Below are 21,301 nucleotides of genomic sequence, written 5' to 3'. Positions count from 1 at the left end.
TTGCAGAAAAAAATATTGTCCAAGAAGAATAAAAAATAATCTTTTATTCACTGACACTTAAATCAACGAGTTTTTAACCAACAAATAATTATTTAAATTGATTATTTATACAGTGTAAAAGAAACTGTAAAAACCTTCAGCCAAGCGTTTATGAAACCAACATCAACAAACCTGCAAAATGCACAGCATGTTCAGATCTATCAATGCCAAATTTGGCTAACTTACAACCCAGGTTGATGTATTCAAATGAATCAAATGAGCACTTGATTCACTTGAGTTTTGATGTTCAAAAAAGGAACATGCGACCCTGAAATTCCTTACGTGTGCACAGGTCACTCAGTTGGATCCATTCAATACAAAGAGCAACAACGGCTAGACTGTTCAATTCAATTCAATTCAATTTTATTTGTATAGCCCAAAATCACAACAGTCGTCTCGATGGGCTTCAAAGTAAAACATGAACTCAAAATGATCATGAATACAAAAAGTTCAATAGGAAAATACTAAAATGAACTAACAAACTGACTAAGCCATACTGGCATTCCTGCCCTTAGACCCCCCTTCGCGGTAAGGAAAAACTCCTAAAAACCGGATTCCGCAGATGTTTTAAAGGAGGACAGCTGTGGCTTTGGCTGATCTGGAAATAAGTTGTGCAGTGAAAGAAATATGAAACCATTACAAAATAAAAGATTGCATTAAAACGTTATTATAGGACATGGTCATCCTACATTTCATGTGTTGGAGAATCAGCAGAACTTGTGTCAAAGATATTAAGACTTCACACAACACCATGATAAACACAGAACTGAAAATTATTAAAGGACAAATGAGAAGAAGTTCAATACAATTTAACAAAAAGTAGCTGAAAAAAAGAACTGCACTGACGTGTGTTGAAATTACTAGGACAACAATACTGTGAAGCTTTGGCAGAATTTTAATAAAGAAGATCTACCTCACTTCCAGTTACTTCTTTGTATACGGCATCATCAATCAATCAATTCACTTTAAATCAATTGCTGAATTTCTACCTCTCCTCAGCCAATCACAGTTATATTGTCATCCTGACATCCCATGATGGTTGTCTTTCTGCATTCTAGATGGTTTTGACTGCCGTCCTCCACCCAGTTCTCCACCTGAAGTGATGCTTTGGCAAGATCTGGCCCTTCACCACCATCATTGACTATAGGTTCTTGGGTTTGTTTGTCTATGGTTTGAGCTCATGTCCCAAACAGGTGTCATTGGCCCAAAGCCTAACTGCCAAAGGACTTAATTCATGCACATCTTCCTATGTCTAAAATAAATCTTAACTTGCATATGTAAGATCCAAAAATATTGTTTTTCACCACAGAGAAAAATTACTAAAAGGGAGAACTCCAACATCATTGGTAGGACTTCCTGTTCTTTTCAGCACCAATTTGAAAAGTGTAAGTCTGATTTTTCACTTTCGGTGAAAATAGTAATCTGACAAGATTTTATTTGATTTATAGATTTTTTTTCCTTCTGTGTGTGAAACTCGTTATTTCCTATTTTGTCATGTCTGACAATTTTTTTAGCTGAGGGGGGCTGAGTAAAAATGAATTTAGGCTGTAAGACCAAGACTTTAATCACAACACCCCAGACCTAAAAATATATTTAGATTTAAAAAAGGACAGTACGTTAAGAACAACATAACCTCAAAAGGCTGAGAACACATAATAGGAAAACATAAATGTTCCTGGTGACCAGTAGAATCAGCAAACATTTTTCATGTTCAGGACATGTGGCGTGGATCACATGATTCTGCAAGACTCCCCGTTTGTTGGCGTTGGGCTTTTGCCGTGTTTGCTCTGTGTGAGCGCTGCAGTGCTGAAGCTGAGGCCTTGGAAGGCGCTCAGAAGGTTGAAGCCTTCGTCCTTGGTTTTGGTTTCAGGATGAATCATCTTCGAGAGCTCTTTGGGGAGCGACACTTTCCCACCAGCAGACCTCAGCTGGTCTCTATCCTGGGGGTCCTGAATTGAGAAAGTAAATGCGAGACAAAAAAGACTGCATTTAAAATTGAAGTGCATTTCTTGCTTTGCTGAAAAGTTAAAAAAAGGAATGTTTTTTCTCATTGACTGTTAATAAGAACTGGACCAAGTGAATGTGGTGTCACCCACAGAAAATAGTTGACTTGCAGCTACAACAAAATGAAGTCAATTGAGAAGCGTGTTTTTTTGTTGGAACCAGATGACATCAGTAAACACTGATTGGTCCGAGTCGATCTGAGTAATTGTTTCTACGGCAACCTCTCTCACCAATCGGGAGTGCGCTTGTTGGACATCCACACTTTTACCACTTGAATTTAAAATTTGTCAGACGTTTTGAACATTTGAAGTAGAGGGGGGGTCATGGGCAACGCTTTTGTTGAAGTGCCTGATTGGCTAGTTTTTAACTTACACTATAGAAAAAGTACAATGAAAAAAAAAATCAGCAAGAACATGTTAAAAAAAAAAGATATATGGCTTTTTGGAGCCAACAGGTTCTTCTGTTTGGAATGCAAGGGGAGATGAATCACTCAGTCCACTTCTCATTTACATTGAATGTTTTTTTCTCTCCAAAATAAAAATAAGTTAATAAAAACAATTCTCAGAGCTTTCCATTCATCATTTTCTAAGCCTGCGTAATCCCTTTTGGGTCACAGGGTTGCTGGAGCCTATCCTAACCACTGTTGGTTGAAGGTAGAGTCCACCCCGGATGCATCCCTAATCCAGGGCCTCAGAGCTTTCTTAAATCTAAATCCCAATTGTTCTTCCATGTTGTCCTCACAAACCTCTGACAGCTGATATTTCCTCCTGAAGTGAGATCTCATGGCTGCTCTTTCGGCATTCTTCTGGGCGATCATTGTCTCCCGCAGTTTTCTGTTATCAAAGCACAATCACACCCTGAGGTGAACAACTTCAAGCCTTTGCCATAACTGACTTTAACCATTACGCATCAATGCACCAAACCAGCAGTCTTTAAGATTGGCAGCATATTTTCTGTTTTAATTCAATTTCATCTCATTCTGCTGCATATCTACTTCTACGTGGTGGACTGCTTGCCTCTCTTTGTCCAGATCTGCTTGGTAGGAGCGAACGCTTGAGGGATCTCTGGGTTTTGCAGAGTAGAATGGAGGGGTCTTCCCCAACCTGTTAGATCCTCCCCGGCCACCGCCACCTCTGCTCTGTCTCCTCCTGTGTTTAGGACACAACCTGCGGTCCTTCGCTCCTGTCACGCAGCCGGTCAGCTTCCTGATGGGCGCCCTCAGCGACTTTTTTACCACAGACTCCATGGCAAAAAGCAGATTGTGGAGAACGAGAAAACAACCACACCTCTACTTTTTTGGCAGCTGGTGGGTGGAAATGTAATGGCTTTCTCCTTCACACATGCATCACCTCGCACATTTGCTCTGTTCCAGACCTACCAAGGACAAGGAGAGCAGTCAGACAAGGCTCTGACACACCTCCTTACACACCAACGACATTAACAGGAACATGGAATAGAATGGGATGAAGAGCTTACAAGAAAGCCTAACTCAAATTAATGATATGACTGATTTATGCTGATGCATTCACAACCATTTCTACAGTTTACTCACCCATGCAGATGATGACAGCTGGACCACTGGCCCCAAATCTTGGTGAAAAATGCAGCCAACTAACCTTCCCCACCCCCCTTGGAGCACCCACAAAGCCTTGTGCCAAACAAAAGTCATCCACAGAAGTAAAAAAGAAAAACTCCAGATGATTTTCTGCACCTGTGCATCCAGGTTGAAAAAGAAGAACAGAATTTGTTTCTGGTTTCGCGCTCTACTTCCACCACTTCAGACTCGCCTCCCCCCTGCTCTTCAATACAGATTAAAGGATTTAAGGTGGGGAATCTCATTAGCTGTTGCAGGGAATGCACCTGATGACTCACGTGTCTGCCATGGAGATTTAAAGGCACTGGCTGGTGTCCTGTTGACTAATATGATCACAGGTCTGCTCATTTTTCTTCCAAACATTTAAAAAAAAGTCTGTGATTGATCTGCTGTGTATTTGCCGATGGACAGACAGGGAGACATAGAAATGCCAAAGTGAACAAACATCTCAGTGGAGAGGCTTACATACAACGTCGGAGATGGGAAGACGGACTGAGAGGCTCTACAGAAAAATGAAGTCCACCATTAAAAAATGTCTCCATGATTCAGAGCAGTTATTACCAAACGAAAGAGAAAATTGTCCTTAAGTGTTTCACTTCTTGTTTTTACACTTGTTCACTGTCAGCATCAAGCTCCTGATGGCATAAAGGAAGATTGAAATTGTTTTATTTCCACAAGTCTTGAATTTACACTTACCGTTCGTCTGTTTTCGTTAGTATTTTTGTGTCTCCAAAAGAAAAACAACAAATAGAGGACAACTGAAAAGTAGGATGTCCTTTATCTCCCTCTATTTGGACACACTAAAGCTGCACACTTCCCACAGAACAACACATCATAAAATCATCCCTCATAACTCTAGTTTATGGGATAGATGGGGGTTTGAAGAACACACTCACTGTGGATGTTTTGGCATTGAATTTTATTTAGCTCAATTTTTTTTAATCACATTGATATTTTATTTCTTTGTCATTGGCTGGCACGGGACCAGAGAATTGGGAAATGTTGCTTTAATATAGGAGCTTTAAACATGTATTGTGCAGAGAACAACCTTTGAAGTTTAAAACATGACATTTAAAAGCCCTTTTCTTGGAATGTTTTATACAAGTTGCATTAAATAACTCTTTAGATAAAACTAGTATGTCACTAGATGGTTTTTTCACTCTATATCTCATGTATGGCACCAAATGGATGACTCCAAGATGAGAGCTCATCTACGTCAAATCAAATCAAAGTTACTTTATTTTTCCGGTAGGAACACAGATCTAGGATCAGTGCATTGATTGAAAATGTTGGCAAAAACGGTGCTGCTTCCGCAGCTCGTGCAACAAGATTTAAATATAAAAGTTTAAAAAAAGTGTTTTAAATCAAACTTGAAACAGACTAAATAATAAAATATACTTCATCTTTGTCCTTTGATTTGATAATACTTACAGATTTTTAAATAATCTGCACTTTTGGTTGTGCAGTATGAATAACAGATTAATAGTTCAGAACAGGATTATTAGGTTAAAAAAAAGGTAAGTACAGCATAAAAGATGTGGGATCATATAAATATTCATTTCTTCCCACTCCTTTCCAAGCAAATTAAACTCCTTTAGACAAACTTGATATGTATTGGTTTCAATGTGTCATGTGCTGATGTATAAGATAATGTGTGTATTAATGATCAAGAGTAATTGTAATGGAATTATTTACATTGCATATATATGGCTGTGTTTGTATATTTTCCAATCAATTCATGACCAATTATAAATTTGACAAGTCTCTAAATAGAGGTATTATTCTGTTGTCTTCTTTACTTTTATTTATTTTTTGATTGCTTGACATGAACCAAGTTCAATTCCTAAACACTGGCTTTTGAAACCATTTGCGAGCGTCCCAGGGTGAAAGTGTCATATGAAGCTCCTGTTCATTTGTTGGCTGGATGCCTCTTCATGCATGAGAACATGTGTGTGTTAGTGTGTGTCGATCATGCTCTGTCACGTGTTGGAGGCTGATCCACCTGAGAATCCTTTAAGTGGCTCCAAACCGCCTTCCTTGCATGAAAGCCCACAGTTCTCCCACACAGAGCGATGTTTCCCATCGCTTCCTCAAAACAACTGTTTATATCTTAATGCTAAAGCAGATCTTCACACTAAAGTTTCACGACTGACTTAAGAGAGATTAAGTTTCTGTCCCCGGAGGGGAGATGTGTCCATGCTCCATAACTGTGTCAAAGGATTAGCACCCCCATGGCATAAGTCATGCTAGTGCACACTCACATTACTCAGCTGCAGTGGTCAGAGATGGGGTTTTCATGCCTGATGGGGGTTTAGAATCACTTGTGCTTACAAGAAAATACACTATAGTGAGCTTGTGGAAGATGAGAGGTCTGTAATGTTCATCAAAGATATACTTGAACGGTGAGACCCAGAATGTAAAAAAGAATCCAGGAAATCCCTGATGTAAAGGAATTCATATGTATATTTATTGACAAACATCACAGGTTTTTTTGTGAGAAATCAGTAACAGACAAATACTTTCTGCCCCACTGTATACAAACTGTGCCTGATTGAAGGCAAACCATTTGAAAAGTGTTTTGGAGGTGTGTTTTCTTCCACTGTGCAAAGCGACCAGCATGTTTGTATGAAAGAAATATTAAATTTGCTGATGTAACAGGTTACTGTGTTGCATTGAAAAATTACTGGGTTGTCAAACAGAAATCCAGTCAAGTTAAAAGGAATTTAAAAAAAAAGATGAAACATGTATAGTTTGAGATAACTATATATTCAGCCATCATAGGAATAGAGTTAAGGATTTTACCTTTCTCAGCTTCACTCTGCTTTGAAGCCTTTTCAGTGTCGGCGTCAATTTTCGGTACAGAATAGACTTTAATACTGAGTAACCCTTTCACAATAAAACAACAAAAACTGTGTTTCTAATGCACAAACTGTATTTGCTTTACCTGGTTTCTGCTCCTATCTGCCAACCCCGTTTATTATATCTGAGTATATTTTCAAAATTAAGTTCATATTTCCCTTTTAAATTTCCGTTTTTGTTTGTTTCTTGTCTTTTAGCAAGAGGTGACGACAGAGACTGGTGACTCAAACACTGAGGGTCGTTAGCTGACAAGAAGCAGCTGTGGCTGCTAATAGAAACCAGGTGTGACATTAGTGGGTGAAATCCAACAGGCTTTAAGCAAATGAACAAGACAACATGAACACAAAATAAAAATAAACAGACCCTCTATTTAGGAAAATGTGTGAAAACAATCATGGATTATCACAAAATAAATTTGGCCCAAATATTTCAATAAAGTTTAAAACCAAAAAAATGCTAAAAGATTTTTTTATATTTGACTTTTTCAATAGATTCAAATTTACTGTAATAATGTTCTGAAACATTAGCGGTAGAACTCTTGAGGTAGAAATTATTCCATTTCATATTTTGATTTTTAAGAAATGTGTTGTCTTTCACATCCAGAAACCAAATGAAATGGTTTATATTTACACACATTTTCAAACACAGCTGTCCTCACAAACAACGGTTTCAATGCTGAATATTTAGCTTCCCTTTTCTTGTCCAAGGCTACAGAAACTGCCCCTGTGACCTTGCCCTCCTCTGAGCTGCACTCAATCAACACGCCAAAAGAGGGAGGCGTGCGAGTTAGCGTGTGTGTGACCTACATGAGACTGACTCGGGAGATGTATCGAGGAAAAACTCCAAACATGGTGTTTGATAAAGTGAATTTATTACATCACAGTTAATGCAAAACTGACAACAAAAAGCATAGAAATACTCAAATAAGGCACCTATTTGCATATGTATTGTTAAGACTTATAAAACTGTTTTCTGTCAAGGTTGAGGTTTCCACACCGAAACAACAATCCCTGAGTTTTTGTGTCCGGCTCCAGGTAGTTAGCTTTAAGAGTTTACTACAATATTTAGTATTGATGGATGATGATTTACAAACTGTGTTATTGACAGAGAGACCTCCTTGAATTTAATAATGTCATATTCATTTGTAATTTTGTTTTTGTACAGTAAAACTGTAAAAAAAAAAAAAGATCAAGACACATGACGCAGCATGGAACAAAATAACTCAAACATGGAGAGTAAATACATTTCTTTCCATTGCTTTGGACTAAATGTTTGCAGAAAATCTAAAAAATGTGACAGAATTTCACTTATTTTTCTCAGTTCTTGATTTTATTTTAGAATTAAGACCTTTAGGGCTGTTTATTCCCCGTTTTTTTGTTACCAGTCACAGTATTTGCCATGTGAAATGAATTCCCATGTTTGGTTAAGCAGGAGTTTGTCATGACACGTTGTGGTCATCGTATCCGTCCGTACTCAACCCAAAGGTCCTCTACTGGTGTCCCAGCGGTTCCTTCACACCTGAGATTTTCCTGAGTGATTCAAAGGCAGGAAGAAGGGATGCTCCAGAGCAGAATGAAGAGAGATGCGCTTTGAAGGCTCGTACTCCAGCATCCTCTCCATGAGGTCAAAGAAATGGTGATGCTCCCTTCCATGAGATAATAAATACTGCTAGAAAATCAAGAAACAAGAGAAAAACCCTTTTCATACCATAAAACTATATAAATAACACGTGCTTCAATAAATGCACCTGCCTACCCTCAGTGGTTTGCACTTGGATTTAACAAAGCGTCCAGCTTTAGAGCTCTCATTCCAGTCTAGATGACCAGAACAGAAATACTTTTGCTTTCTAAAGAGAGGAAAATTGATGAGCAGAGCTTCAGTGTGTGCTATGTAAACAAGGTGGAGAGAGATGATACCTGCTGCTCTGGATCATTCTTTGAGGAAGTGGCCCGTGTGTTCTCTCCATCATGGCCAGATGCTCCTTATTGTCGTGAGTCTGTCAGCGGGAAGAAAAATGAGCGTTGAAGACAACAACACTGAAGCCGAGCTGGACTTGAAGATGCCAGATGTGACCTGGAACAGGGTGAAGCCTTCATAGTACTCGAAGAGGATGCAGCCAATGCTCCACACATCACATGGGTGACTCCATCCCAATTCTGAGGCAGGAGGTAGACGTTATTTTGATAACGTAGAAAGAATTGTGGTTACTCTAAATTCTCTTACCCAGTATGACCTCCGGCGCCCGATAGTGACGCGTCGAGATAACAACCGAGTGGTGTTCATAGTCAAAGGTGGCCGTGCCAAAGTCAATCAGCCTTACTGTAGTGTCATTGATTCTCTTTTCGTTGCACTTCTATACAGAAAGAAGCAGATGCATGATATCGTCGGCTGTTATGCTGTGATTCTTATTTTTGGTGTTTTGGACGGTGGCTTCATTAGATTAACGACACTCCAACAAGGCAAAGCATACAAAAGTTGCAAATTTTCAAGCAGAAACATTAATTTCTTTGCTAATGTCTGTTTCATATTGGAAAGAAAGTTTTTCACATTTGTTTTTAACTGGTTTTGTGTGACTGGTTGCTGCACTCTTTATGTAAAATTAGGGCATTTCCAGCTTGAAGTTAATACCCTAAAAAATAGTTTTTGTTCAGGGATTTTACAAATGTAAAAAATTGTTATTAAAGCATGTACTTAGACAAAAACCAGGAGAATTGATGCACTGTTTTTCTAAGTGGGCATGTTTGTTTCTACAGCAGTTTCAATAAAATAATTTAAAATAAAAACTAACCTTTAGTAATCATTAGCATTAAGGAGATCATTTGATGAAAATGGAATTAAAGATTTTGTTTCTCAAACAACATGCTATTTGAAAAATGTACTGCACATGAATGACATCACAAAATCAACAAATGTGGAAACAATAGTTTAAAAAATCACAGAGCCTGCAGGTTCTTTTGGATACAGTTGTGACCTAAAAAGGAGAAAACTTGTGGGTGACTTCCAGTTCTGCAGAGAACATTTGCATGTAAATGGACAAGCACAAAGCAATCTTTCAGGTAGTCTGCTCATCATTAATCCCTGCATACTCAGTATCAGGCAATTTCCTCTTAGCCTAAAGGCTTGGCGCCGGCAGCTATTTCTGACCTTCTCTGCGTTGTATACAAGGGAGTAGTTGGAGTTGACAAACAGGATGTTCTCAGGCTTCAGGTCGGTGTGAGTTAGCTTGTTGTCATGGAGAACTGCAGATAGAATAAAAAAGGGGGGAAGAAAGAAAATTCATCGGGAGCCAAGCTCCTCTTCTGGTGATCCTTCCTCTCTCTCAGTCGCAAGCTACAATAAACATTTAGGACATCAAATAAACAGTCAATAAATCTTCAGTCAGCTGTCTTTAAGCTCTAGTTTCCTAGATAGTGTGTTTGTGCCGTTGTAGACATTCATCACCCTTGTGGATGCTGCCAAATTTTAAGTGACTTCAATTGTTCCCTGCGGTGCAGCTTTTTCACTGTGTCTCCATCTGTGCACATTCCAGCTGCCAGAGGGAATGCTGCTGATAAAGTCGCTGCAATTACACCTACTTGATTACACCTCAGTGGGTGTAATCGAAGTCAGATGTGCACCACAAACCAATACATACACGCAGCGCCTGCACCAACACGGATGCTCTGAAGTTGCCTTTGTGACATTTTCTAACGAGTCTGGACAAACATTTTTTTCTTTTTTCTATTATGTGTTTCTTTATTCTAACATTGAATGTTTGGCTGGTCTATTGCTCTGTTCTGAGGCAAACGCATGTGTTTTGCAGACTGCAGCAAATCGGAATTGCGCAGTCTGTTGCTATGGTCACAACACTATCTGACACCATAGGGCTGCAAATATTTGATGCATTTAAAAAATATTCACACCTTTTTAGGATCTTTTAACTGATAAATTGGTTCAGTGTAATGAGAATATTTTTTAACACTACTAAAGCAGCAGCATGCATCCATTAGCTTTACTATGGATTCTTCATATACGAAATGAATGATTTAAGACACATAAACCCAGAATCAATACAACTTTTGATTTAGAGAGTTTTTGCTTTATATTTTAAGTAGGAGTTTAAAGCCTCAAAACAGCATTAAAACAACTAAATAGGTAAACTTCACTCTGACTTATGTGGCATTTAATCAAAACCAAACAAAAACATAGCTCATGTGTTTTTGTGGACGTGTCTAAACTTCAGCTACCCTCTTGTTGCTCTTGTTCCATCTGTACGGTAACTTTTGAAAGATCTATTCATGTCGTCCCTGACACTGATCCGACTGTTTCAGAGGGGTGGAAGAAGGGTGGTGCTGCAGTCAGCGTGGTGTGTGCCGCACTCACAGCTCACAGCACGGCAGATCTGGCCTGCCATGAGTCGGATTTGCTGAAGTGGATAAGGCAGGAAGTTGTTTGATTTCAAGAAGTCAAAAGTGCTGAGAGACAGCAGCTGAAAGGAGATGCAGATGTGGCCGTTGTAGTTGAACCATTCCAGCATCTGTACACAGTGGCTGGTAAAAAAAAAAGAGTACATCAATTTATAGCAACAAAAAATATGATTTCAGTAAAAATTAATTACCAAAATTACAGAAGACTCACTATTTATGGAGTGGGTCTTTTTCACTGATTTTCTCCAACACATTGATTTCCAGTTTGGCAGTATTTCTGTATTTTTCTTGGTTCTTTATGATCTTCAAGGCAATTTGACGTCCTCCTCTGTGGGTTTAAATATAGTGTTCAAAAACCCCACACCTTTCACACTGGCTCAACTTTTAAGACATGCTTACCTGCCGTGGTCCAAACACTGCACCACTTTCCCGAAGGTCCCCTCACCCAAAGTGTTGATTATTTCATCTGTAGAAAAATAGTCAAGATCAAATATAAACTGAATAGAGTTCTTTTGTTCTTTTTCCAAAAGGTTCTGAAACCCACATCTGTCCTCCAGGACATCTCCGCTTCTGTAGATCAGGTGACCGTTTTTGGCGTCCCACTCATCCCTGCTCAGAGACTCACTGCTGCTGCGCTGTGGACAAAAAACCATCAGAGGAGGGACAAAACGTCATGCAATCTAACATTTTTATTCATATGCACTTCAAAAAACAGGACGAGAACACAGAGATGCACATAAACTGCATTGTCAAATAAAAATGAGATCTTCAGTGCAAACAAATCTGCTTGAAAGATACAACTAATCTGACGTATTTCATTCTGAGATTAGCTCTGCTTGGCTGCCTTCCAATAGTTTCAAGATATGTCAGCGCAGCTTGGTCTATACCATAATAGTGCCTCCACCGTACTTAAGTATTGGAGCAATTTTTGGTTAAAAGCTACAAATAAATGTGCTGTGACTGACACCAAACAATTTAAATTACATTTAGCAAAACTGAACTTGAACCTTCGCAGGCATATAAAAACATATTTGCAAAATGAGTCAGATGACCTTCTACACCATCAAGGTCAAGCTAATGAAGCTATAAATAGTAGAAGTGAAGCTCTCAGAAGATTTTTTTTTAGATAGTTCTTTTGAAAACAAAAATTCAAATCTTAGGCAGAAAAGAATTAAGTTGATTTTGATGCTGATCTACTGGTTTCCATTAGTCACTCAAATTTAAAGACCTTTACAGCTAATCTAGAACATTTTGTTGCAATTTTGACAGAGTTATTGATTGTTCCCAGTTTGAAACAAAAATGTAAAAAGGGCTTCCAAGATTTTTATTTCTCTGTGATTGGTTGGCCCGGGATTATAGTTACACATTTCATTTCACCGTGTGGTAAAATGACAACAAAAATCCTTGAAATTGGTTGGTATTTTTTTTCAAAAACGTTAGACAATAGGAATTCCTGGTTTTATTTCTGAAATGTCAGCAGATGGGTTGAGGATGAGGGTGACCCGAGCTTGCTCTAAAAGAGGCCAATAACAGATTTCTGGCTTCTTTGAAGGAGAGGCTCTATTTCCATCCACTGATATTAATATCAGAAGCTCAGCATGGGAAGTAAATGAGATGTCAAGCAGTTGACACTAAATACATTGAAAAAAATGGACTCTGACCTAGATAAACACATCAAGCCTAAAAAGAAATGTATTAAAATAAAGTATAAAACCACTGAATGTATCCTTAACACATGGCGGAGCTTAAGAGTAAACCAAGCTGATGTAGGAAAGCCAGAAAGAAGTGATACTCACAGCCAGACAGAGGCAAACAGAGTCCAGAAAACCCTTCAACAGAGAAAGCAGCTCATTCTTTCCCATTTTTAGGAAAAGCAGATCTGCTGTGGAAAAGCTGGTGTGCAGATGCGGTTCATGGACGGATGTTGCTTTACGGCAGCAAAAAAGATGAGAGGCTAAAGATGTCAGATGATTAAATTAATGGTGTGAAGAAGAAGAAGTGGGGGAAAAAAAGTCTAAAAAGTACCAGCTGTGTCCTTTTCAGCAGCTCCACTACATCCAGCACAGCAAACCTGGGAACGAAAGAGAAACTTCCGCCTTGACAGGAAAGGAAAAGAAAGCAGAAATGGATTCAAACTCAGAGACGGATAGAAATGAGCCGACAGGAGAGCGCGAGCTGAGACAGGTGCTAATAATAAACTCTGGTCACAACCCCCATGAGAAAGTCCCGAGAGGAGAATCAAGATGTGTGAGCCGCAGGAGGCAGATTTGGTTTCCGTCAACTTACTTCCTCTCCTCCCTGCACCTCCTTAAAACCTCCACTTAGGCTCTGCTACACCTGTCCTCCACCTCCTTACTGTGTGCCACGAAAAATGGACACGACTCAAGGAAAACTTTTGCTTTATTTGATCAAAGTTTGTTTTCTTTAAAAGAACATCAGTGAAGACTGACAGGAACACATTTAAATTGAACTATAAAAACTTGTGCTTGTCGGCCCCTCGAAAAAGACGGAATGATGCAAAAGCTAAAAACATAACCTTAGGGTACCGAGTGAAAAACGTCTGCATTCATTCATGTTTTTCAGTGACTTAACAAATGGCGTCCCAAACATGCAGTTTGAGGGTCTCATGAGTCCAATAGTGAACATGGGGGTTTGATGATGTGACTGTGGGACGGCTACAGAGACGACTGCATCTCCTGGAAGTTGGAACCAGGAAATATCAAGATGTCTCCGTAAGGCTGCTTCTGGTCCACCCATATAGTTCTGGCTGACAGGTTCTCTGCAAACAAAAACACACAATCATCACTATCAAATAGACACTCAGTGTCAGAGAACAAACGGTGGATTTAAATTAAAAGGAGTTCTTTTCTTTGTAGAAATCCAGAGGAAGAGTCGTCCTGTAGAGCTACAAGATTTTTAGGTTTTTTTAGTTGAAATTTCAAGAACAGGTTGATTAGTCAGTTCCAGAAACTTCTGGAAAGATGTGATGACCTTACAGAGGAACAACAGAGAACACATCATCATTCAGGGGTTCATGTCTGTGCGAACCAAAACCTTTCCTTAAAAAAAAACAATAAAAAACAGCTGGACCGCTGGGAACTTAACCCAAAATAAACACACAAGTCGGCTGTCAGATAGCAAAAGCAAAGAGGAAGACTGGCCTGAAAGTGGCGCTTCAGTGAAACAGAGAGCTTAAACCAGGAAGCACCAAAGGCTGCAGTTCCTCAAAAGACCACTAGAGGTAGGTTGCAGAAAGGAGAAATTCTCCATTGACTGTTTTGTAAAAAACAAATTTAACTTTATTTATGAATTATAAAAGTTCTTTACGGACTTGAAACAATCAAATCAAAACGATAAAACACACGGAACGCCCTGAACCCTCCTGACATACCACAACCCAGAAATAGAAGCTACAGTAGAAATGTAGCTTGATGCTGATGAGAGGAAATGAAAATTGGGGGAAATGTCCACGCCTGCAACCGCCAGCCATCACCGTGGGACGGCCTCTGATCGAACCGCAACTACCCTTCCACCAGAAGGGCTGGTCACTGTGTGGAGGATCTCCTTCAGGAAAACATTGGAGTTCAAACCAAATCTAAAAAGAGTTAAATGCGAAAAAGTCAGCACAGATATACTGTAAATGAATAAATAGACCTTAATGGACAGGTAAGAATTAAAAGTAGATTTAGATAGTCCCAAAAAATGACTGTAAATAAAACATAAAAAATAAATAAATGAACGAAAAAATATTAAAGATATCAAATTATTTCTAGAGTTTGAGGTTATAGTTTGAGTTTTGAAGTTTGAGTTTCTCTGGGAGGCTGTTCCACCAGAAAATACATTTATGAACAAGGAAAAAAAGTCTACCTTTACAACTTAAATAACGCCGTGTACTTTCTGGTTTCCAGAGTTTTGAGGATGTTTATTGATTTATTATTATTATTAATTCATCCATTATTATTGATCTGTTTTTGGGTGATGTCAGAGTTCAACAGCTATGGATTCCACCTTAAATGGACGTCAAACCTGAAGGATGATCTTCATCATCTTTTTAAACCCAGAGGATTTGTCAGTGTGACATTTTGATCTCTTTATTTCTGACGTGGAGTCATAAAACTGGGAAGTTTGACAGGGTCTGTAACGTTTTCTCTCTCTCCGTTCTCTAAATCACGGAGCTTTAAATGTCAACGTCAAACCACATGAGAGGGCGTGTGGCCGTGATGTCATCTGTTCTTTTTGAAGTCTGACTTTAGTGCTTTCAGTCTGATGTCATTTCTGAAGGGCCGTATAGAAATGAGAGGGCCTCCCGCTGCGCTGATGCAGGAGCATAAACATGTTTTCAGCGGGAGTGATGGGACGTCCTGGAGGATAAATCACACTGCCGCCTTACCCAGAAGCCTTTGGAAAACGCCGCTGACTGTCCTGCGGTCCACATTCGCCGGTAAAAGAGACTGAAAAAGAACAGGCTCTTCTTCCACTGCAGGCAGGAACCTGCACACAAATGCATCAGGACACGTCAATGTTAGAGTCCACGGGAAAACCCATTTCTTATCTACTGAGGATGATTACCCAAGAGGCTCTCCTCTGTCACTCAGCTCGTCCATCACCTCTGGGATGTCCTGCAGCAGAGAGACGGACCTGGAGACCGTGGAACTGCAAACACAAAAGCGTGTCTTTAAGCTCAACAGGACCAAGCGGGTAGTGTTTTTGTTTCTTCCTTGTTTGCATTTTCCACCTTTCTTTATCGGAGGGAACAGGGGAGATCTCTCGAGACACCTCCTTTGGCTCGGAGGCCTCCAGCAGCAGCGTTTCTGGATCTGCAAATGCAGACCAAAACAATGATTTATATTTTAAAGAACTACTGTCCCTCTGCAGAAACTATGGCCCAGAAAGCAAACACAGTTTTTTAGATTTTGGTTAAAAATGGCATAATCATTACTAAAAGACCACTGGGAACATTTAACAGTAGACCAAACAATGTTCGGAGCGGGACTTTAAGAAGAAAAGCTGTAATATCTTGTTGAAGATCATTTTTCTGACTAAGTTATTTTTAACAAAGTTAACTAAGTTAAAAAAAACTAACTTATCAAACCGAATCCACTTTGGGGTTATGTTTTTTAGACTTCTTGAATATGAATTCCAACAGTTTTTATTTAAATGTCTATAGCTGTCTATCCTGCACTTTACCTGTAATATCCATCATTTCTGCCTCCAGCATTTCTCTGGGGATCTGCAATGAAACACAGGAGTGAGGAGTCGTGTCAACAGTCCCGTCACAGAAACGGTGAAACAAAGAACCATCACCTCTCTGGGGCTCACTTCGAGCCTCTCCTCTCTGTCTTCCACCTGCATCGGCTCAGGCTCTCTCTCCCTCTCAGAGTCCGTGGACTCCGGGCCTCGCTCGCCGACCTGAAGGTCCGAACCCGACAGAGGTGTTGTCACTGCAGCCCGTCGCCATGGCAACTCGACCTCACGGGGCAAAGCTGCCAAAACAGAAAGTGCTTTGTTATGGAAAACGGTCAGAAACGTCGCTCGACTTTCAAAGACAGGGACGTGTGAGAGCGCCCCCCGGAGGCGTGTTGCTGACTGTTGCAGGGGTTGTTGAAGAGCTCGGAGGCGGGGAGGACCCGGTGGGCGGGAGGGGGCAGTAGAAGCGGAGGTCTGGTCTCTACCAGGGGGTTGCCGATGCGCTGCTGCTGCTCCTCCTGGGAGAGCTGCGTCTCCGGGTCGAAAAAAACCAGCTGCCTCCTCCTCCTCCTCTTCACGGCCACCTCTGCAGGGTCACCCTGGTGGAGCGGGAAGTCACAGATGAGGAGCTTTGTGGCTTTGCAAACAGAGAAAAAAAAGGCTTTTTCTGTTTCAATCGTCCAAAATCTGCACCAAATCTGCTTCCGAAATAAAAGTTTGAATTAAATTCAGATTCAAACAAAGTCTGTTTTTAGTTTTCCCATAATTCTTTACTTATTTGTTCCCTTCTGAAAAACAATCTTCACTTTTTTTGATGGTTTAAGAGTTTGAGTTGTGTCCCAAACTGTCCTGAAGGTCCTGGAGACAGACAGACATCATCTAACATTTCAAATCAAATGTTGAGAAGAAGCTGTGACACGCTGCACCTCTAAGTTGAGACTCGCGGGACGGCCTTCACGTTCTTTTGCAGCAGAGGGAGGTGTAGGGAGCCCAAGCCCCGAGGGCGGAGTCATCTGGTCTGCAGGAGGCCCTGGGATTTCTGCAGGAGGACCTGGCTCTTCCTGGGCCGACAGTATGGCGTCTTCACTGGAGATGGTGGTCTTCTGCAGTCTGACAGCAGTGGGACGGTGGGTTTTTTGGCAGAGGCGTCTCTCATGCATGAGAGGGGATATTTACTCAGTGGTGGATGCGGTGAGCTCCTTCGTCCTGTCTCTCTCCTGCTCTCTTCCTTCTCTGAGAAGCTCCGGCTCTTCTGGGATCCCTTCTTCTCTCGGCATCTCTTCTGATCATAAGTAACACTTTTTGATAAATCTGTAGCAACCTGAATCTGTTTCTTGACAACACACCTTCTGAAAAGTGGCCTGTTTCCGCCAGGAGGAGATGAATGGTGTCTGGAAGGTGATCAATGAGGTCCTCGCCCTCAAACTAGCAGAGGAGAGATTTCGTCAGTGAAGGCTAAAGATCGGGGCTTTTCTGCGTCCTTACGCTGTACCTCCGCGACAGGGATGGTGACCGGCTCTGCTTCCCTCAGAGTGATGCTTTCTGGAGATGTGGTCAGGGCTGTGGAGACCCGACCAGACAGTGTCATGAACCCACACACCCAAAAGAGCCAGCACACAAAGAGAACAAAGCCGCTAAAGAATTTCCACCAGCTGGAATCGAATCCAGAATCTGCTGCATCGACTCCCTATTAGGAGGATGCAGAGGCTGACCACTGATGCATAGCTCTTTCTCTGAATGCTGCCCTCAACTTAACCCTGTGCTATTTCGAAGAACATCACTTAACCCAACCATGCGTGTGTGTATGATTGTGTGGCCCTGTACCCTGCCTTTGTCCAACAGTGGCCGGCACCCTGTGACCCCGAAAGGGTTCGGCGGGTTAAGATGGATGGACTTTATGAGGCATGGGTCTAAAAGGAAGTCACCTGATTCCGTAATATGAACCCCCCACCCCCAGTCAATTTCTTTCCTTTCTGCACTAAAAGTGAATTATTTCAAAATAAAAGTCCCAGCTGTTCCTCACTAGAGCTCCCCCTGTCAGTCTGAAGAAGTAAGTCGTTTAAACGTAACCAAACAAATCTTGATGATAAAGCCACGTTATAGATTTTCTGGAAAATGAAAAAGAAGAAAAACCTGTTTGAATGTTTGTGGCTTCTTCTCATTGAATTTGTGTGATGCCAGAGCGTTCGTTCATCTGTAGAGCTTTAGTTTTAATGGACTGTTTTTATCGTGTGCTCTTTGTTTACCCAGCAGAGAAACATCTCAGCACCTGCGTCTATGCTGCCATCAGCACGTGTGCTTAACCAGCAGGTGGAGTTCGTGTCACTGCCGTGCTTTCAACAAAGATGGTGTTCTGGGTGCCTCTGCTAGCAGTAAATTGTTTTGTTATCTCAGTAATGCCCCCCTCCCCCATCCATCCCTCTGATGGGTATATTTTAATTACTGTAGGGAACACGAGTGCTGCTGCTTTGAGTGAATGTTGAACAGCTTCCAAATGCTAATGCCTCACTTCAAAATCAACTCCACATCTCTTTATCCGGTAAAAATAATGCAAAAAATTACCCCACTGTCAGTGTAAAAAGCTTTCAGGCTCTAATTATCCATTTAGGTTGAAGCACTGAAAGGCCAGAAAAACTTCAGACAAGTGTTTCCCAACCAAATATACAGAGCCTCTGGGATTCTCTGGTATTTGTTAGATCTCTGCTTTTCAATAAAAGCAATAGTCATTAAATGGAGATAAATAAACACTTGAAAAACCGGTCTGAATTTATTGAATTTAAATCTTATGTGATTTTATTCAATTAATAGATAGATCAACACATGGAAGATGTATTAAGCAACTTAGATGCTCTGAAAATGGATTTAGCCTTTGGTTTGAAACAATTTGAACATTTGCACCTATAGCACGGAGTGCAGTACCTCCTCCCAGCTCTGAAGCAGATGAACTCCCTTCCTCTGGACGCTCAGGGGAAGCTTTTCTCAGAAAATCCCGAGTCATCTGACAAACAAAGGGGCTCATTCTTTAGTTTCTGAATTGTTTTCTTTTTTTTCCCCTCTACGTCGCTGAACTCCAATACATGTTTTTCCACCTGTATTATGGCGCCCGGGCTGGGCATGGGGTCCTGAAGGTGCATCACTCCAAATAAAGGATCCAGAGCTCCTTCGGTCTCCTCCATTAGAGACACGGCGTCTGACAGGAGCACAGGTTGTCTGGCAGACGTGAAAGAGGCTCAGCAACAGGAAAGACGGGTGATTTTTTTGACGCTCCAGCACGCAAGCGGACGACCTCACCTGCTGTGGTCAGGCAAGTCGATTTTCTGGGTGTCTCTTTGTTTCAGGAGCTGGGTGACAATGAACTGAAGTTCCTCTGAACAGGGGACAGGGTGTCATCTGAAGAGCAGCAGGTGTGTGTGTGTCAACTTCTTCGAGATGTTTGCTTACCGAGAAGAATGGCACACTGGCGGTGGTAGACCACCACCACGCCATACTGAAGCTGCGAGGACAGATAGAGCGAGAAGCGGGGCTTTGGCAGGCCCGGTGCAGGTGGAGGGACCCGCTCCAGCACGTAGTTCATGATGTCATCACTGCAGGACAACTCCATTTTTTTTACCAACACCAAAGTCATAATCGATGAAAATTGGAAATCCACTGATGAACACCTACCAGGTGCTTTTTACATTTACTTTGAGGAAATCCCGTCGAGGAACTTTTATACCTTTTGTGGCAACCAGCCTGAAATGTTAAAACAGGATGTTCCTCACAGAGTTCACAAGAAGGCAACACATATTTTAATAATCTGTGCAGCACAAACAGCATCTATAAACCTGCAAACACACATATTATTGTAATATATAATTAATTTGAGTGAAAAAATAGTTTCCCCTTTTACAGAAGAATGAGTATTTTAACAAAGCTAATCTAAGAAAATATGAACAAAACTATTTCTAACACACATGTACAAAATACATCTCTTTACAGGACTGTCAATGATCAAGATGAGAATATCTGTCTTATTACTTATAAACCCCCCTTCACTTTAGCGGGCATGTCTATATACTGCCCTCTGCAGGCCGTTCCTGTCATCACTATTGCCAGATGTTTTACACCTGCTGGTTCGGATCGGTTCGGATTTGTTCGATCAGCATCTCCACCCAAACTGTTTACGCAAATTTAGGCGTAGAGGGCAAATAGGTTTTTAAAAAATTAAGCCGGGATCATTAGTTATAGGAAAATATGTTCTCACAATCAGATACAACTAGCTGCAGAATGACTTATAATAAAAAAGAAAAAAGATAATCAATCGAGTCGTAAATTGTGACTGAAATCGGAGGAAGGATTCGGTTTTATAGCAGCCCTACTTATGGCATCAAATTTAGGTATAAAAAATGAAATGAAGCACTTTGCAGTGCCCAGGAAAAAAGGAATTGTGCAATTTCAAGAGAAACTGTTGACCACTATACTATATCACTCATTGTTAAATTTAATTTCCGTTTTTTTTTTAAAAAGATTTAAATGCAAGGATTTTTTAAAGAAAATGGTTTTGATCTGGGATGTTTTCTTGACCTTTTGATCTTCAAAGCTGTTTTGTTTTTCTTAAACAGAACTTCAGAAACATTGTTTTGTCTCGTTTCTCCTCAGGCCTTTTAACCGATGCACCTGCAGCGGTTAGCTAGCAAGATTTCACTAGTCTGCGCGGGTTTTACAACTTTAGCATATTTTAATTATTTAAACCACATATATTTACGTCTAAAATACTCAATCCCTTTTAAAAAAAAGTCTCCCCAAAACAATAAGAGCTGATGAGTTTTCGTCTCTGATTGGCTGTTCGGTCACCCGAAAACCCACCGAGCTCTCCGCAAAAAGGTGTCCGGGTCGATAAAGATGTTTTTTTGTTTTTTACTCACCAAATCGTTGAAAAACTTCCCGAGTGACGCTTCAGAACCGCTGGATAATAAAACATTTCGAGAAAATGCACAGAAACCTCTCACAGATGTCAGTGAGCGCGTGCAGATTGCGAGCGAGGCTTTGTGGTTCTGGGTTCGGGTTGTTTATTTCTGCGAGAGAAGCTGATTGGAGCTCAGAGTCCAAACAAGTGATGGACGCTTCCTATGGGAATGAAGGGATTTTGAAGCTATTAGGGGATCATTTGGATTAGAATATTCAAAGGGCATTGATCAGTCAAACTGCATGAAAAGAGGAATCACGAACAACA

General features: G+C 40.7%; 3 protein-coding genes across 8 annotated transcripts; all 3 read right to left on the bottom strand.

Moving 5' to 3' along the window:
- Window positions 1-46: 46 nt before the first annotated feature.
- On the bottom strand, window positions 47-6,671 carry LOC105355945 (complexin-3-like). 2 transcript variants are annotated; one of them, XM_011485344.3, is made up of 4 exons: window positions 6,440-6,671; window positions 3,060-3,417; window positions 2,789-2,876; window positions 47-1,988 (listed from the first exon to the last, which is right to left on the bottom strand). In XM_011485344.3, exons 2-4 carry the CDS (start codon window positions 3,287-3,289, stop codon window positions 1,770-1,772), a joined length of 537 nt encoding a protein of 178 aa, XP_011483646.1. In that variant the 5' UTR covers window positions 3,290-3,417; window positions 6,440-6,671; the 3' UTR covers window positions 47-1,769. The 2 variants fall into 2 exon arrangements, with proteins under 2 accessions (XP_011483646.1, XP_011483647.1); XM_011485345.3 differs by lacking the exon at window positions 6,440-6,671 and adding an exon at window positions 3,596-4,125.
- Window positions 6,672-7,350: 679 nt separating this feature from the next.
- On the bottom strand, window positions 7,351-13,190 carry LOC101158555 (dual specificity protein kinase CLK2). Of its 3 annotated transcripts, none has more exons than XM_011485341.3 (12): window positions 12,928-13,190; window positions 12,699-12,856; window positions 11,447-11,537; window positions 11,302-11,368; window positions 11,114-11,230; window positions 10,859-11,025; window positions 9,641-9,735; window positions 8,720-8,849; window positions 8,570-8,652; window positions 8,413-8,492; window positions 8,252-8,342; window positions 7,351-8,164 (listed from the first exon to the last, which is right to left on the bottom strand). In XM_011485341.3, the coding sequence occupies exons 2-12, from the start codon at window positions 12,762-12,764 to the stop codon at window positions 8,009-8,011; spliced, it is 1,143 nt and encodes a 380-aa protein (XP_011483643.2). In that variant the 5' UTR covers window positions 12,765-12,856; window positions 12,928-13,190; the 3' UTR covers window positions 7,351-8,008. The 3 variants fall into 3 exon arrangements, with proteins under 3 accessions (XP_011483643.2, XP_011483644.2, XP_011483645.2); XM_011485342.3 differs by having other exon boundaries at window positions 12,699-12,829; XM_011485343.3 differs by having other exon boundaries at window positions 7,351-8,161; window positions 12,699-13,190.
- A 94-nt stretch (window positions 13,191-13,284) lies between these two features.
- Window positions 13,285-21,260, bottom strand: LOC105355944 (meiotic recombination protein REC8 homolog). 3 transcript variants are annotated; one of them, XM_020710238.1, is made up of 17 exons: window positions 20,994-21,260; window positions 19,753-19,821; window positions 19,531-19,673; window positions 19,381-19,456; window positions 19,179-19,299; window positions 18,988-19,087; window positions 17,582-17,649; window positions 17,436-17,514; window positions 17,266-17,371; window positions 17,016-17,199; window positions 16,490-16,688; window positions 16,207-16,385; window positions 16,090-16,132; window positions 15,638-15,719; window positions 15,472-15,555; window positions 15,293-15,393; window positions 13,285-13,681 (listed from the first exon to the last, which is right to left on the bottom strand). In XM_020710238.1, the coding sequence occupies exons 1-17, from the start codon at window positions 21,047-21,049 to the stop codon at window positions 13,578-13,580; spliced, it is 1,794 nt and encodes a 597-aa protein (XP_020565897.1). In that variant the 5' UTR covers window positions 21,050-21,260; the 3' UTR covers window positions 13,285-13,577. The 3 variants fall into 3 exon arrangements, with proteins under 3 accessions (XP_020565897.1, XP_020565898.1, XP_011483640.1); XM_020710239.1 differs by having other exon boundaries at window positions 17,266-17,368; XM_011485338.2 differs by having other exon boundaries at window positions 19,009-19,087.
- Window positions 21,261-21,301: the final 41 nt, after the last annotated feature.

Source organism: Oryzias latipes, chromosome 16 (genome assembly GCF_002234675.1).
Source record: "Oryzias latipes chromosome 16, ASM223467v1".
In the NCBI taxonomy this organism is placed as follows: Eukaryota; Metazoa; Chordata; class Actinopteri; order Beloniformes; family Adrianichthyidae; genus Oryzias; species Oryzias latipes.
Note: the sequence above shows the minus strand (reverse complement) of the source record. Positions and strands in the feature narration are given on the sequence as shown.